This window comes from Pantherophis guttatus, chromosome 2 (assembly GCF_059756535.1).
Source record: "Pantherophis guttatus breed Tessera chromosome 2, ASM5975653v1, whole genome shotgun sequence".
Classification (NCBI taxonomy): domain Eukaryota; kingdom Metazoa; phylum Chordata; class Lepidosauria; order Squamata; family Colubridae; genus Pantherophis; species Pantherophis guttatus.
In genome coordinates, this window is record NC_142064.1 from 289,227,545 (window position 1) to 289,240,369 (window position 12,825).

Sequence of the window (12,825 nt, forward strand, 5' to 3'; positions counted from 1 at the left end):
GCCACCTCCTCGAAGGACACAAGACTCTCCTGAACAGAAAAAAGAACAGAACAGGAGGATTCATAAGATCTGTTCATCATCATCAATGATTTAGACAAGGGGATAGAAGGGGAACTCATCAAATTTGCAGACAAGACCAAATTGGCAGGAATACCAACACTGCACAAAACAGGCTCGAGATATAGAAGGATTGACAGATTGGCACCTTCTAACAAAATGAACTTCAATGTTGAGAAATGTAATGTGCTACATTTAGGAAAGAAAAACCAAATGCACTGCCATAGAATAGGTGATGCCTGGCTCAAAAGTAGTAAGTGGAACAGGGATCTTGGAGTCCTAGTGGACAATCACTTAAACGTGAGCCAGCAGTGTGCTACAGTTGCCAAAAAACACCCAATAGAATCATAGGTTGCATTAAGAGAGGATAGAATCAAGATCACATGAAGTGTTAGTGCCACTTTAGAATGCCTTGTTAAGACCACACTTAGGAACTTTGCATCAGGTATTAGTTGCCATGATGTAACAAAGATATTGTGACTCTAGAAAGAGTACAAGGAAGAGCAACCAAGATGATGAAGGGACTGGAGGCTAAAACATACGATGAACGGGTGCAGGAACTGGGCATGGCTAGTCTAGTGAAGAGAAGGACCAGGGGAGACAAGATAGCAGTGCTCCAATATATGAGGGGCAGAGAGGAGGGGGTCAAGTTATTTTCCAAAGCACCTGAAGGCCAGACAAGGAATAAAGGATGGAAACTGAACAAGGAGAAATTCAACCTGAAAATAAGGAGACATTTTCTTACAGTGAAAGCAATCAATCAATGGAACAGAAGTTTCATGGGAGCTTCATCACTGGGAGCTTTCAAGAAGAGACTAGACTGCCAACTGTCAGAAATGGTGTTAGGGGGTTGGATTAGGTGACCTACAAGATCCCTTCCAACTCTGTTAATCTGTACCTTAGGAGGTTGATAAATTACAAAAAGAAAGGTGGTCCAGCAGTTCCTTCCACTGTGATACGTTTATTCCTAATTCTTGAAGGACATTAAAAGAAGTGCTTCTTCTAAAGGCAAATTTGGAGGAGCACCTAGCAGAACAAGATAACCAGAGGAAGCTATGCTTCAACAGCAACTTCAACCTGCTATTCTGCTCTCCATGTTGTGGAAGGACACAAATATAATCCAGTCCAAACAAGGGGGGGAATAGAAGGAGAGAGAACTCTGTACACCCACTTCACTTCCTGAAGGGAGAATACAGATCTAATAATTTTTCCTTTTCTTACTTGATTTAGAGGTTCAGCCTCTGTTTCACCGTCATAAAAACCAGAAAATTTCATTGTTTGTTTCTCTGTAAGAAATAAATAATTTCAAAATAAATAATTAACAAAATATTTTTTATTGATTTATTTTAGGCAATTTATATGCCGCCTATACGCACATGGTGACTCAAAGCGGCAAAAAAAATAAATCCATATTAAAATAAAACTAATAAAAGGAGAATTATATAATACATTAACCTCTTTTTTAAACTTTTTTTAAAACTTTTTAAAATTTTAAATTTGTCGTATAAAATTGGGTTTTTTAAATTTTGTTTTCTGGGCCAAATTATTTAATTGTATTTTAATGGTTTTTAAACATTTGTATTACATGTATTTTATCTTTTGGCTGTTCACCGCCCTGAGTCCTTCGGGAGTAGGGCGGTATATAAATTTTAATAATAATAATAATAATAATAATAATAATAATAATAATAATAATAATAATAATATGAAATCACCACACCTCTTGCCCCAGCGAAAGCACCTCACAGGAGCCATTTAATGGGCTCCATCCCGCTCTGGGTTTCCCAGGCCCCCTGGCAGAACCAGGTCTTCAATGGTACTGTGGGGGGCCATTCTAATCTCTAGGGGGATGATGTTCCAGAGAGAGGGAGCTGCCACAGAGAAGCCCTTCTTCTGGGTCTCACCAGGGGTGTCTTCCTAGGGGATGAGACCCGCAACATTCCCTGCCTCCGCACTCTGGTGGCTCGGGCAGATGTAACCGGTAAGAGATGGTCCCTCAGATAACCTGGTCCCAACCCATGAAGGGCTTTAAAGCTGATAACCAGCACCTTGAATTGCACCCGGAAGCAAATTGGCAGCCAATGAAGCTTCTGCAGGAGAAGTGATACTTGTGCACACCGGGGTCCACAGAAAACCATGGGGGCCGCTGCATTTCGCACCAACTGGAGCTTCTACATGCTCGTCAAGGACAGCCCCATGTAGAGCATGTTGCAATAGTCAAGACGGGAAGTGATTAGGGCATGAGTGACTGAGTAGGGATTGTTGGTCGAGGAAAGGCTGTTTCTGGTGCACAACCCATAGTTGCGCAAAGGCCCTCCTGCACACAACCGCCACCTGCTTGGTTGCAAGTGCAGGACCCACAGATTACGCACAGGGTCTGTTTGGGGTAGTGCCATCCCATCCAAGACCAAAAGTGGCAATTCTCCCCTGGCCAATGAACCCCAAACCCAGAGCCACTCCGTCTTGGCAGGCTTTAGTTTCAACCCATTGCTCCCCAACCAGCCCCTAACAGCCTTCAGGCACTGCGATAGGGAGGACACGGCATTGCTTAACCCACCACGGACCAAGAAATACAGCTCAGTATCATCATCATATTGGTGATATCTCAGTTCATGCTAGCAGATGATCTCACAAAGAGGTTTCATATAAATGTTGAACAGGAGCGGAGAGTACCGAGCCCTGCGGAACCCCACAAAGCAGTGGACGAGGACTGGATCTCTCCCCTCCTATCAACACTGAGAGTGGCTGCAGAGGAATGAAGTGAGCCAGAATAGCACAAGGCCTCCCATCCCCCAAAGCGGCCCCAAGAGAATACCATGATCAATGGTATCAAAAGCCACTGAGAGGTCAAGAAGAGCAAGGGTGGATGCGCCACTCATATCACGGTCTCACCAGAGATCATACAGAAGTGCAACCAATGACGATTCTGTCCCAAATCCAGGCCTTCAACAGGGTGGAATCCAGGGATGGCTTCCTTTTTTATTATTATTATTTTTATTTATTTATAAAATAATCTTTATTTGCATTTATAGTTAAAAGGAAGACAAAAAACAGAAAAAAGAATAAGACAGAACAAGACAAAGAAAAAAGAAAAAATGAAAAGCAAAAAACCCACAAAAACATAGAATATAAAAAATACATTGGTAAACCAATATTTAACGTAAATCTATACAATAATAAATTCATAATACAGTCCAGGGGAGACAGGACAACCTATTTTGTACTTATAAACCAATCAAATCTATCCAACCTCACTCTACATATGCAATACAATATTTTCAATATATACAACACCTGCTTGCATTAATCAGACTGCTGTCTTCTTTTCGATAACCAAAGATACCATTTTTCCCAAGGAAGACATGTTGAGGTTTCATCTCTGTCTTTCAATTTTTTCGTCAGTCTATCTCAGGAATGGCTTCCTAAGAAGAGGGTGGACCACAGACTCTTTCAAATGCTGGGGCACTGCCCCCTCTTGTAGGGAAGCATTAATGACCGCCAGCGCCCACCCACCTGTCGTTCCCAAGTCAGGCCGGGCATGGGTCTAAAACACAGGTGCTTGCACCCATACTTCCTAGGATCCTGTCTACTTCCTCAGGAGCAACAGGGTCAAACCATTCCCAGATAAGATAGCAAGAAGCTTCCTCAAGAGCTTCTAGCAGACCAGCAACCACGCTGGCATCCAACTGGGAACCAAGTCGAGCGATTTTGTCTTCCAGAAAAACCAAAAATACCTCAGCACGCCCCTTCAGATGGACCTCAATCTCCTCCTTCCCCAGGAGGAGGAGGCTCACCTGAAGAGGGTCGCTGGGCAATTATCTGTAGATGCAATTAGTGTGGAGAAGTATAAATAGGAGGAGGTATTGTATAGAAAAGAAGAGAGAGCAAACGTAAGACAGATGGGTAATCGGAAGATCTTCAGTTACCTCCTGAGGTGTCCTGACTTTGATCCTTCCAAGGGATCCTCCTGAAAAATAGCTCCTGAGGGGGATTTGATGGGTTCATCTTTCCCTCAGGACCTCTGATCGCCACAGTGCAGCACTTCCAATAGGAGGAAGGAAGGAAGAAACAGAATTAATGTATATCACACAACGTAAAGTGGATTCCGATATTCGGAACACAACCTCAAAGCCCCCAATATCCATCAATGTGGTTATGTCAGAAATGTGAGAAAAAAATGGAACAATGTCTTACTAGAATAGATAGGACATCGCCACATATTATGAATGTAACAGAAGTTTGGAAAGGAGGGGTGAAGTATTCAAACAGATTCTCTATTCTCTATTGAACTCTTACCTGCAACTCGACCTGCTCCTTCTGTTCCTCCACCTGGCTCAGGAGCAAGCCTTCCACCAGAGCCACCGCCTGGGAGCTGGTCTCTGCTCCACACTCCCGCACCCAGCTCTCCATCTCTGGGGGCAGAAGAGCCAGGAACTGCTCCAGAACCACCAGGTCCAGCATCTGAGCTTTGGTGTGCTTTTCTGGTCGCAGCCATCGCCTGCAAAAGCCATGGAGTCGGCTGCAAAGTCCTCGGGGACCCTCAGCCTCCTGGTATTGGATGGAGGTCCAGGGATGAACTTCTGAAGGGAGGACGGTTTCCTCCTCCAGGATCTCCTGCCCAGTCCTTGTCCAGAGCTTCCCCCCCTTCCCAGGCTGAGCAGTTGAAGGGCCTTTTCCGGCTCCCTCCTTTGCAAAAGGTTGTGCCTCCATCCTTTCTCTGTCCTGCAGAGCAACTGCAAATGGCTCCAAGGACTCTGGTGGGTCTCCAGATGCCTTTTCCTTCACGGGACCATTTCTGGGGCTGCAGGACTGATCCCTGCAAGGGATTCCGCTCTTTTTCTTCTTCCCCCAAGAGGAAAGTTTGCCTTGCAAAGACCACAAATGGCTTCCAGTTTCTGTATCTGAGATGGGAAGAAAAAACAAATATTAAGAATTAGAAAGTGGAATTCAGCCACTGAGCGACCTTCCCCCAACCTCCCCGGAGCCACAAGAGGCTCATCCCAGCGCAGGACTGAGGTGCCCCCGAGCAGGGCCGGGAAGGAGGCAGCTGGAGAGGCCGCCCCGCTTCTCTCCCCTCCGGAGACAGGGAGCCTGGTGCGAATCCTGCCTCCTCCTCGCCCGGCTTCTCTCCCCTCCTGCTGGGCCTCCGCAAGGCCGACCCTCCCCTCCCCCCACTCGGCTCTTCCTCAGACAGGGGGCGGGAAGGATCCCCCTGCATGGAGAGGGCGGCTGGGGAGCATGGGATCTGGGGTTGAAGCCGGAGGAAGGCCGGGCATGGGTCTCTCCTTCCTCCGCCTCCCTTTGCCCGGGAAGAGCCCCCAACTCACCCAGGGAACGTCTGGATCTGCCCCCGCCAGACTCTCTAGTAGCCTCTCCGCTTCCTGTGGAGCCCCAGGGGTTAAGGAGAGCGAGTGTGGAGTCCTAGAGCGGCAAGTGTTTGTGATGTCATTTCCTTCCCACCCTCCTATGGAAAGGCAGCTGTGATGTTCGCCCTCCACTGGACCAATGGGGAAGCGCATGACGTTACCTTCTTTTAGCAGAGGGCTCCCCCTGGTGGATTAGGGGCAAAGTGCCAGGATTGTAGAAAGGACGGGAAAGAGGAGCGCGTCTGAGGGGAAGGGAGAGGGCAGGGATGATGGGCTTCAGAGTAGGAGAAAGGCCCCTGTCAATTGCTTTCTCCATCTTCCTGTCCAGGAACCGTCTGTGGAGATGGAGAAAAATCTCTCTGGAGGATTTAAAATCGCTTCCCTCAAGAACAGCCGCCCTGAAGGCTCAGCAGAGATTGTGGGAGGCCTTAAAAGGGTCCAAATCCTGTCAGAAACAGCCGGACGGTCAGAAGAGGAGGCCCAGGAGCCTCTCTGGGAAAGACAGCTTGTGTCTTGCGGGAAAATGATTTTAATTTCTTTCTTTTTTTATTTCTTTAATTCAATACATGCTCTGGTGGCTCAGGAGACTACAGCAGTGTTATTAACTGTTATTATCATCAGCTGCCTGCAATTACTGCAAGTTCAAATCCCACCATCCTAAAGATTGGCTCAGACTTCCATCGTTCCAAGGTAGGTAAAATGAGGACCCGGATTGTGGGGGCAATAAGCTGACTTTGTATAAAAATATACAAAAGTATGAAGGCTGTTGCTTAATGCATTGTAAGCCGCCCTGAGTCTCCGGAAAAGGGCGGCATATAAATCAAATTAAAAATAAAAAGAAATTAAAAAAAATACATGCAGCTGCCCTTCCCAAACTATTCGTTCAGGCTCTCAGCAAAGGGGGGAGGAGTGCATAAATCCATTTCTAAAATACCAATTTATAACAGAAACTTACATCTTTTATACAGTGGTGTGATTCAATTTTTTAAACAACCGGTTCTGTGGGCGTGGCTTAGTTGGGGGTGTGGCTTGGCAGTCATGTGACTGGGTAGGCATGGCTAGCTGATCATGTGACCGGGTGGCCGTGCCTATGTGTATAGGGACTACTCAAAGGGTGAAAAAAGTCATTTCTGACTGATCCTCACACTTTTGACCGGTCCTCGCACTTATGACCATCCTCACATTTATGCCCGTTGCGGCATTTTTAACAACCGTGCCAAGGTTGGAGATCTCTGGACTAGAAAACCTCCAAAGGTCCCTTCCAACTCTGTAATTCTGGTATTGGCAAGCAAGCACAGTTAAGCTACTTAAATCCTCCAGAGCAGGGGTCCCCAACCTTTTGGACCTCAGGGACCACCAAGTTCATAATTTTAAATTTCGCGGACCACTAATACGAATCCAGTGTGCCGCTTGCTGAAGCACCTGGACTCCCAGTGACGGGATAGGGTCCTTCAGGCACTCTCCCCCTTTTCTCTCTCCCCCCCTTCTTTCATTCTCTCTCTCCCCCCTTTCTCTCTCTCCCCCCTCTCTCATTCTCTTTCTCTCCCCCCTCTTTCTCTCACCCCCTTTCTCTCATTCTTTCTCTCCCCCCTCTCATTCTTTCTTTCCCTCTCATTCTCTTTCTCCCTTTCTCTCTCTCTCCCACTCTTTCCCTCATTCTCTTTCTCTCTCCCCCACTTTCTCTCATTCTCTTGCAGGGGGCTGATCTGGTGTCTGCAATGGAGACCAAAATCCAGCTTCTTCTCTCTGCTGTAAGTGCAGCATCAGGATTCTGCCTTGGTATATTTGCGGCGCAAGGCAGCCCTCGTTTCCTGCCGACTCAGAGCAGTAAACAGTGTCTGGTTCGGGGAGCAGCCGGATTTTGCTCTCCATTGCTCTCTTGGCCCCCTGCAAGTTCTCATCCCTCGAGAAGCCCAACCAAAGTTTCCTGCACCACTTCAGAAAGTGCTCCTCGAGAGACGAGAGCTTACAGGGGGCCGAGAGAGCAATGAAGAGCAAAATCTGGCTGCTCCCCGAACCAAACACTGTTAACCGCTCCGAGTCCCAAGCGGCAGGAGATGAGGCCTGCCTTGTGCCACAAATATACAAAGGTGGAATCCTAATGCCGCACTTACAGTGGAGAGAAGAAGCCGGATTTTGCTGTCCATTGCAGACACCAGATCGTATTGCACCACCTGCAAAAATGCAAAAATTTTCAAATGTAGCCCTGCCCTCTAACGGCCCTCCTGATGTTCAAGTGTTGTCTCTCAAGGAGGATACTTGGCCATCTTCATGCTTGAAAGGATTCTACAATGTAACAGCAGATGTCTCCCACTTTGGCAGGTTTAAGACTTGTGGACTTCGGACTTCCGGTTTGCTTGCCGCCGATGATAGACGGTCCCGTTTTTGGACCACCAGCCCCGCTGCCTGTAGAGCCGCTTCGATTCAAAGAAGTGGCTTGAAAATTCCCAATTCTGAAGGATTTGAGGAAGAGAGTGGGCGAGGAGCAGGTTGAGCCCCTGTGAGCCCCCAGAAAGTCATTACTGGGGAGGAAACAGGCGCGGCTCCCTTTCAACTCGCTGAGACTCTGGACGGCGTGGGACGACTCTGCCCAGCGCATAGCAAGTCGACTGCAGCAATCTTTCAAGCTAAACAAAATTAACTCCAATAACTAGTGGGAGATAACAACTTGAACCTCCAAACCTCGAAACAGCAAGTATTATTATTTCTGTGATTTTGTGATTCAAAGCACAAGCGTGAGTGAGTGAAAGCGGCTTGGAAAATGGCACCCGGCTTCAGTGTTAACAAGCTGAAAGTGAGAGTGGATTTCTAAAGTTATTTCAACTAGCTACAAAGTTGCGCTGTCTGTAACAAAGAGGAAAAAGAAAAGAGGAAAAATTCTTTTAAAATAAGTCTGAGCTTGCTTCAATTTAAATCTTATCCCCAATTTGTTTAAACCTGGGGGATTTTTTTAGAGGACTTTGTGGTGGTGGAAAAGGAAAAAGGATCTCCTTTTTCAGAAAAGCTAGCCTACGTGGCAGAATGGCTTCCAAGCCTAAACAGGAAGGAAAGGCAGCAGGGGGGGGATTCCCCCACACGTAAACCTGAGCAGCAGCAGCCTCCCAGCCAGCAGAGCCAGAAAAAAGATTTTGATTTTGAAAGTTTAAAAGACTTTATTACTCAGGCTCTGGATGATAAATTTCAAAAGTCACAACAGGAAATTAAGCAGGAGATTAATGAAATTAAAAAGGTGGTTCAAGAGAAATATGACAAGGTGACTAATAAATTAATGACTGTGGTGTCTGGTCTGTCAGAAGCAATTATCAGAACGGATTCCAAGCTGGAAGAATTTAAATCAGAAATGAATGTTAATAGAGAGTTGAAAATGAAATTACAATGATACAGTTCAGGTCCATGGAATTCGCCATAAGGCTTAGAGGTATTAAAGAGAATGATAGACAAGATTTGAGACAGATTTGTGCTGATGCTCTGGCTGTGCTGTTAAAAATTAACCCTGAAGAGATTTTTTACAAAATAGACAAAATTTACAGAGTGAATTCGTGGGTGGCCAGACAAAGACAACTGCCTAGAGATGTGGTGATATATTTCACAGATAGAAGAATGAGAAATGATATTCTGCAAAAGTCTTTTGTCTCTGCTGTGCAAGTGGAGGGAGCTCAGATTGGAGTCTATAAAGAACTACCACCCAAGATGTTAAAAGATAGAAAAGATTTTGGATTTTTAGTGAATGAATTAAAAAAACAACAAATTCCATTTCGGTGGGATGCTCCAACTGGCATAATTTTGAGGTACAATGGAGAAAGATATCGATTAAACACTGTTGAGAAGGCAGAACAATTCTATTCTACTGTTCTTAAAGAGCGCTCACCATCCCCACGTACATCCACTGTGTTGGAGATAAAGGAGAGTGACAAGGAGAAGCAACTTCAGCAAGAGATGGAAGAGCAGCTTAAGCATGTGGAACCAGAGGCAGCGGAAATGCAGGGTGCTACAGGAGGTTTTCTGGAGGAGCCCGTTAGAGCCCTCTCTGATTCTGACTACAAGAGATGTGGCTTTGGACCTAGTCCGGATGGCTGAAGCTAAAGACCAGCGCGTAACTCGAGCAATTTCTAAGCAACTTAAAGAAAAGCAACAACAGGAAAGATCTAAGGCACAACAATATAAGAAGGGAGTTAAGAGTACTACACAAGAATGTGAAGCCATGGGGGGAGCAAAGTCGAAGACTTCGGAAGATATTCGGCAATTCTGCTCGTTGCTTCAAAAAAGTCTACATGACGATTAAGTTTCTATCTTGGAATGTGAATGGACTAAATTTACCACAGAAAAGGAAGAAATTATTCACATATTTGAGACAATTTAATAATGATATAATTTGCCTACATGAAACTCATGTCAGAACACAAGATCAAAAATACTTGATAAATTCAAAACTAGGAACACACTTTATAGCCTCAAATTTGGAAAAAAAGAATGGTCTGGTTATTTATATAAATAAAAGACTGTCAGCTAAAATTATAGAAGCAGATGAAGGTGGCAGGTTCATAGCAATTGAACTGAACACAGTAAGTGGCCAAATTCTAGTGATCGGAATTTATGCTCCTAATCAACAACAGGATCATTTTTACAAAACTTTGCATACCAAAATATTGCAATGGGACTATAGATCTATTTTAATCATGGGAGATTGGAATGGAGTAATTGACTCTAAAATAGATAAAAAGAGTTTGGCGAAGTCAAGGATTAGACTACCACAGACTTTTTTTGACATGAAAGAAGATTTAGAATTAAAAGACATTTGGAGAATACATAATCCAAAAGAATTGGACTTTACTTTTTTTTTCAGACAGACATAGATCTTTTTCTAGGATTGACTTTATTTTATTATCAGATGATTTACTTGTAAAGACAAAAAGAACAAAGATTTTTCCAAGAATTCTAACCGACCACAGCCCAATATGGATAGAAATTGAGATCGGAAAGATTGAGAGAAGATCATGGAGATTAAATGAAAATTTGTTTAGATACGAAAAAAATATAACAGAACTTAAAAAGCAGATGAAAGAATTTTTTGAAATGAATTTGAATAAGGGTACCCCTATTGAAATCGTGTGGGATGCGAGTAAAGCGTATATGAGAGGGGTACTCATTCATATGAACTCTAAACACAAACTGAATCGACAAAAGAAAAGATCTGAAATGGAAGGAGAAATAAAGAACAAAGAATAGCTACTTATTAAAAATCCAACAGATGAAAGAATACGTGGTGCTATAAAACTTCTGAAAGATCAATTTCAAATGCTTATGGCGGAACAAACTGCAACAAATTTACAATATGCGAAGCATAATACATTTTGTAATGCTAACAAACCGGGCAGATGGTTGGCTTATACACTAAGGAAGAAGAAGAGTATACGGACTATTGATAGTATCGATATTGGAGGGAAGGAAATCTTTCAACAAAAATTAATTAAAGAAGTCTTTGTAGATTATTACACTAAATTATATGCTAAAGATGATATGCAGAATGGACTTATAGAAAAATATTTAGAAAATAAAAGAGTTACAAAAATTACCAACCAACAAAAGGAGAGAATGAATTATCCTATAACAGCTGAGGAGATTATTGTAGCAATTAAACAACTGAAAACAGCTAAAGCTCCTGGAACGGATGGTTTAACTGTGGTGTATTACAAAACTTTGCAAGCAGAAATGGTTGAACATCTTAGAGATTTATTTTGTAACATACAACAAGGGGGTAAAATACCCCCATCATGGAATACAGCTTACATTTCCTTGATACCAAAAGAGCAATCAGGTCCTAAAAAACCTGAGAATTTTAGACCAATATCTCTTCTGAATAATGACTATAAAATATATGCAAAAGTATTAGCCAACAGGTTGATGCCAGTTATCCAAGAGGTGATTCATGATGATCAAGCGGGATTATAGAAGGCAGATATATGAAGGACAATGTAAGGCAAGTTATAGATTTATTGGAATATCTTGAGAAGAACAAACAGATCCTTGCAGTGCTGGTTTTCTTGGATGCGGAGAAGGCCTTTGATAGAGTGGATTGGAATTTTCTATTAAAGACTTTAAAAAAGATGGACTTTGGGGATCAATTTATACAGGTGGTTTCAGCAATTTATCAAGAACAAAAGGCACAGATTATTATTAATGGAAGTTTGACAACAGATTTTAATATTGAGAAAGGAACAAGACAAGGTTGTCCGTTATCCCCATTGTTATTTATTTTAACATTAGAGGTCTTGTTGAATACAATACGGGACTCGAGTACCTTGAAAGGTATAGTGATAAGGCAAGAGGACTACAGAATAAGGGCATTTGCAGATGATCTGGTTGTTACCCTAACACAGCCGATGGAAACAATAATCCAGATGAAAGACATTATAAAAGATTATGGTACAGTATCAGGATTTAGACTGAACCAGAAAAAAACTAAGATGATAGTTAAAAATATGACACAAGATCGAAAATACGAACTTGAAAGGAGGGCAGGTTTTGAGATTGTACCAAAGGTTAAATATCTAGGAGTTCAGGTTGCAGAATCAAATATGAAATTGTTTCAAAATAATTATGAGGTGTTGTGGCATGATGTACAGAAAGATATAGAGACTTGGAAAAAACTGCAGCTGTCTTTACTTGGAAGAATAGCAGCAGTTAAGATGAACATTTTGCCAAGATTTCTTTTTTTGTTTCAAATGATTCCGGTGCTTAAAAGTGATAAACAATTGAAAGAATGGCAAAGTGGATTGAATAAGTTTGTCTGGAACGAGAAAAAGCCGAGAGTGAAATTGAAAATTATGCAAGATGTTCCAGAAAGGGGAGGTCTCAAACTTCCAAACCTACAATTATATTATGAAGCAGCAGCCTTGACTCAAGCGAGCGAGTGGTTTGGAAGGAAAAAGACTGGAATATTGAATATAGAAAGCTTTGATCTTGAATTTGGTTGGCATGCTTACTTATTCTATGAAAACAAAGTGGATAAAGTATTTAAAAGCCATATACTTAGAGACTCCTTGATGAGAGTTTGGAAGAAGCACCGATTCAAATGGGAATACAAAATACCGCTATGGCTGGATCTTGGTCATATTATGTGGAATACAAATATAATGTCACTCGGGGGGGAGGTTATATAAAGAAGTTCTTTTTACAGATGCGGGCAGATGGCAACTGAAGACATTAGAGATACTGTTGGATGAAGGGATTAATCTAACTTGGTTACAATATAATCAACTTCAACTGAGATGGAAAGAGGACCAAAAAACCGGTATTATGTTGCATGAGGAAGAATTGGTTAGACATATAAAAGAGAAAGGTCCAATGCATATTAAAAGGCTTTATAATGTTTTGTTAGAAAGGGATTCAGAAACTGAACTGG

General features: G+C 43.0%; 2 protein-coding genes across 2 annotated transcripts in view; both read right to left on the reverse strand.

Annotated features, from left to right (window-relative positions):
- LOC148116090 (uncharacterized) overlaps positions 1-12,825 on the reverse strand; it is a 54,247-nt gene that overhangs the window by 20,967 nt on the left and 20,455 nt on the right.
- On the reverse strand, positions 1,058-5,831 carry LOC148116092 (uncharacterized). The gene is made up of 4 exons (XM_087884920.1): positions 5,385-5,831; positions 4,354-4,958; positions 3,984-4,098; positions 1,058-1,343 (listed from the first exon to the last, which is right to left on the reverse strand). Exons 2-4 carry the CDS (start codon positions 4,765-4,767, stop codon positions 1,138-1,140), a joined length of 735 nt encoding a protein of 244 aa, XP_087741046.1. The 5' UTR covers positions 4,768-4,958; positions 5,385-5,831; the 3' UTR covers positions 1,058-1,137.

Excerpts from the sequence above, each read along its gene's own strand:
- LOC148116092 (XM_087884920.1), bottom strand. The coding sequence starts at position 4,767 with ATGGAGGCACAACCTTTTGCAAAGGAGGGAGCCGGAAAAGGCCCTTCA. Across the intron at positions 4,099-4,353 it reads AGGAGCAGGTCGAGTTGCAG|TGCTGCACTGTGGCGATCAG; the intron begins GTAAGAGTTCAA and ends TCCTATTGGAAG. Across the intron at positions 1,344-3,983 it reads AAGTCAGGACACCTCAGGAG|AGAAACAAACAATGAAATTT; the intron begins GTAACTGAAGAT and ends TATTTCTTACAG.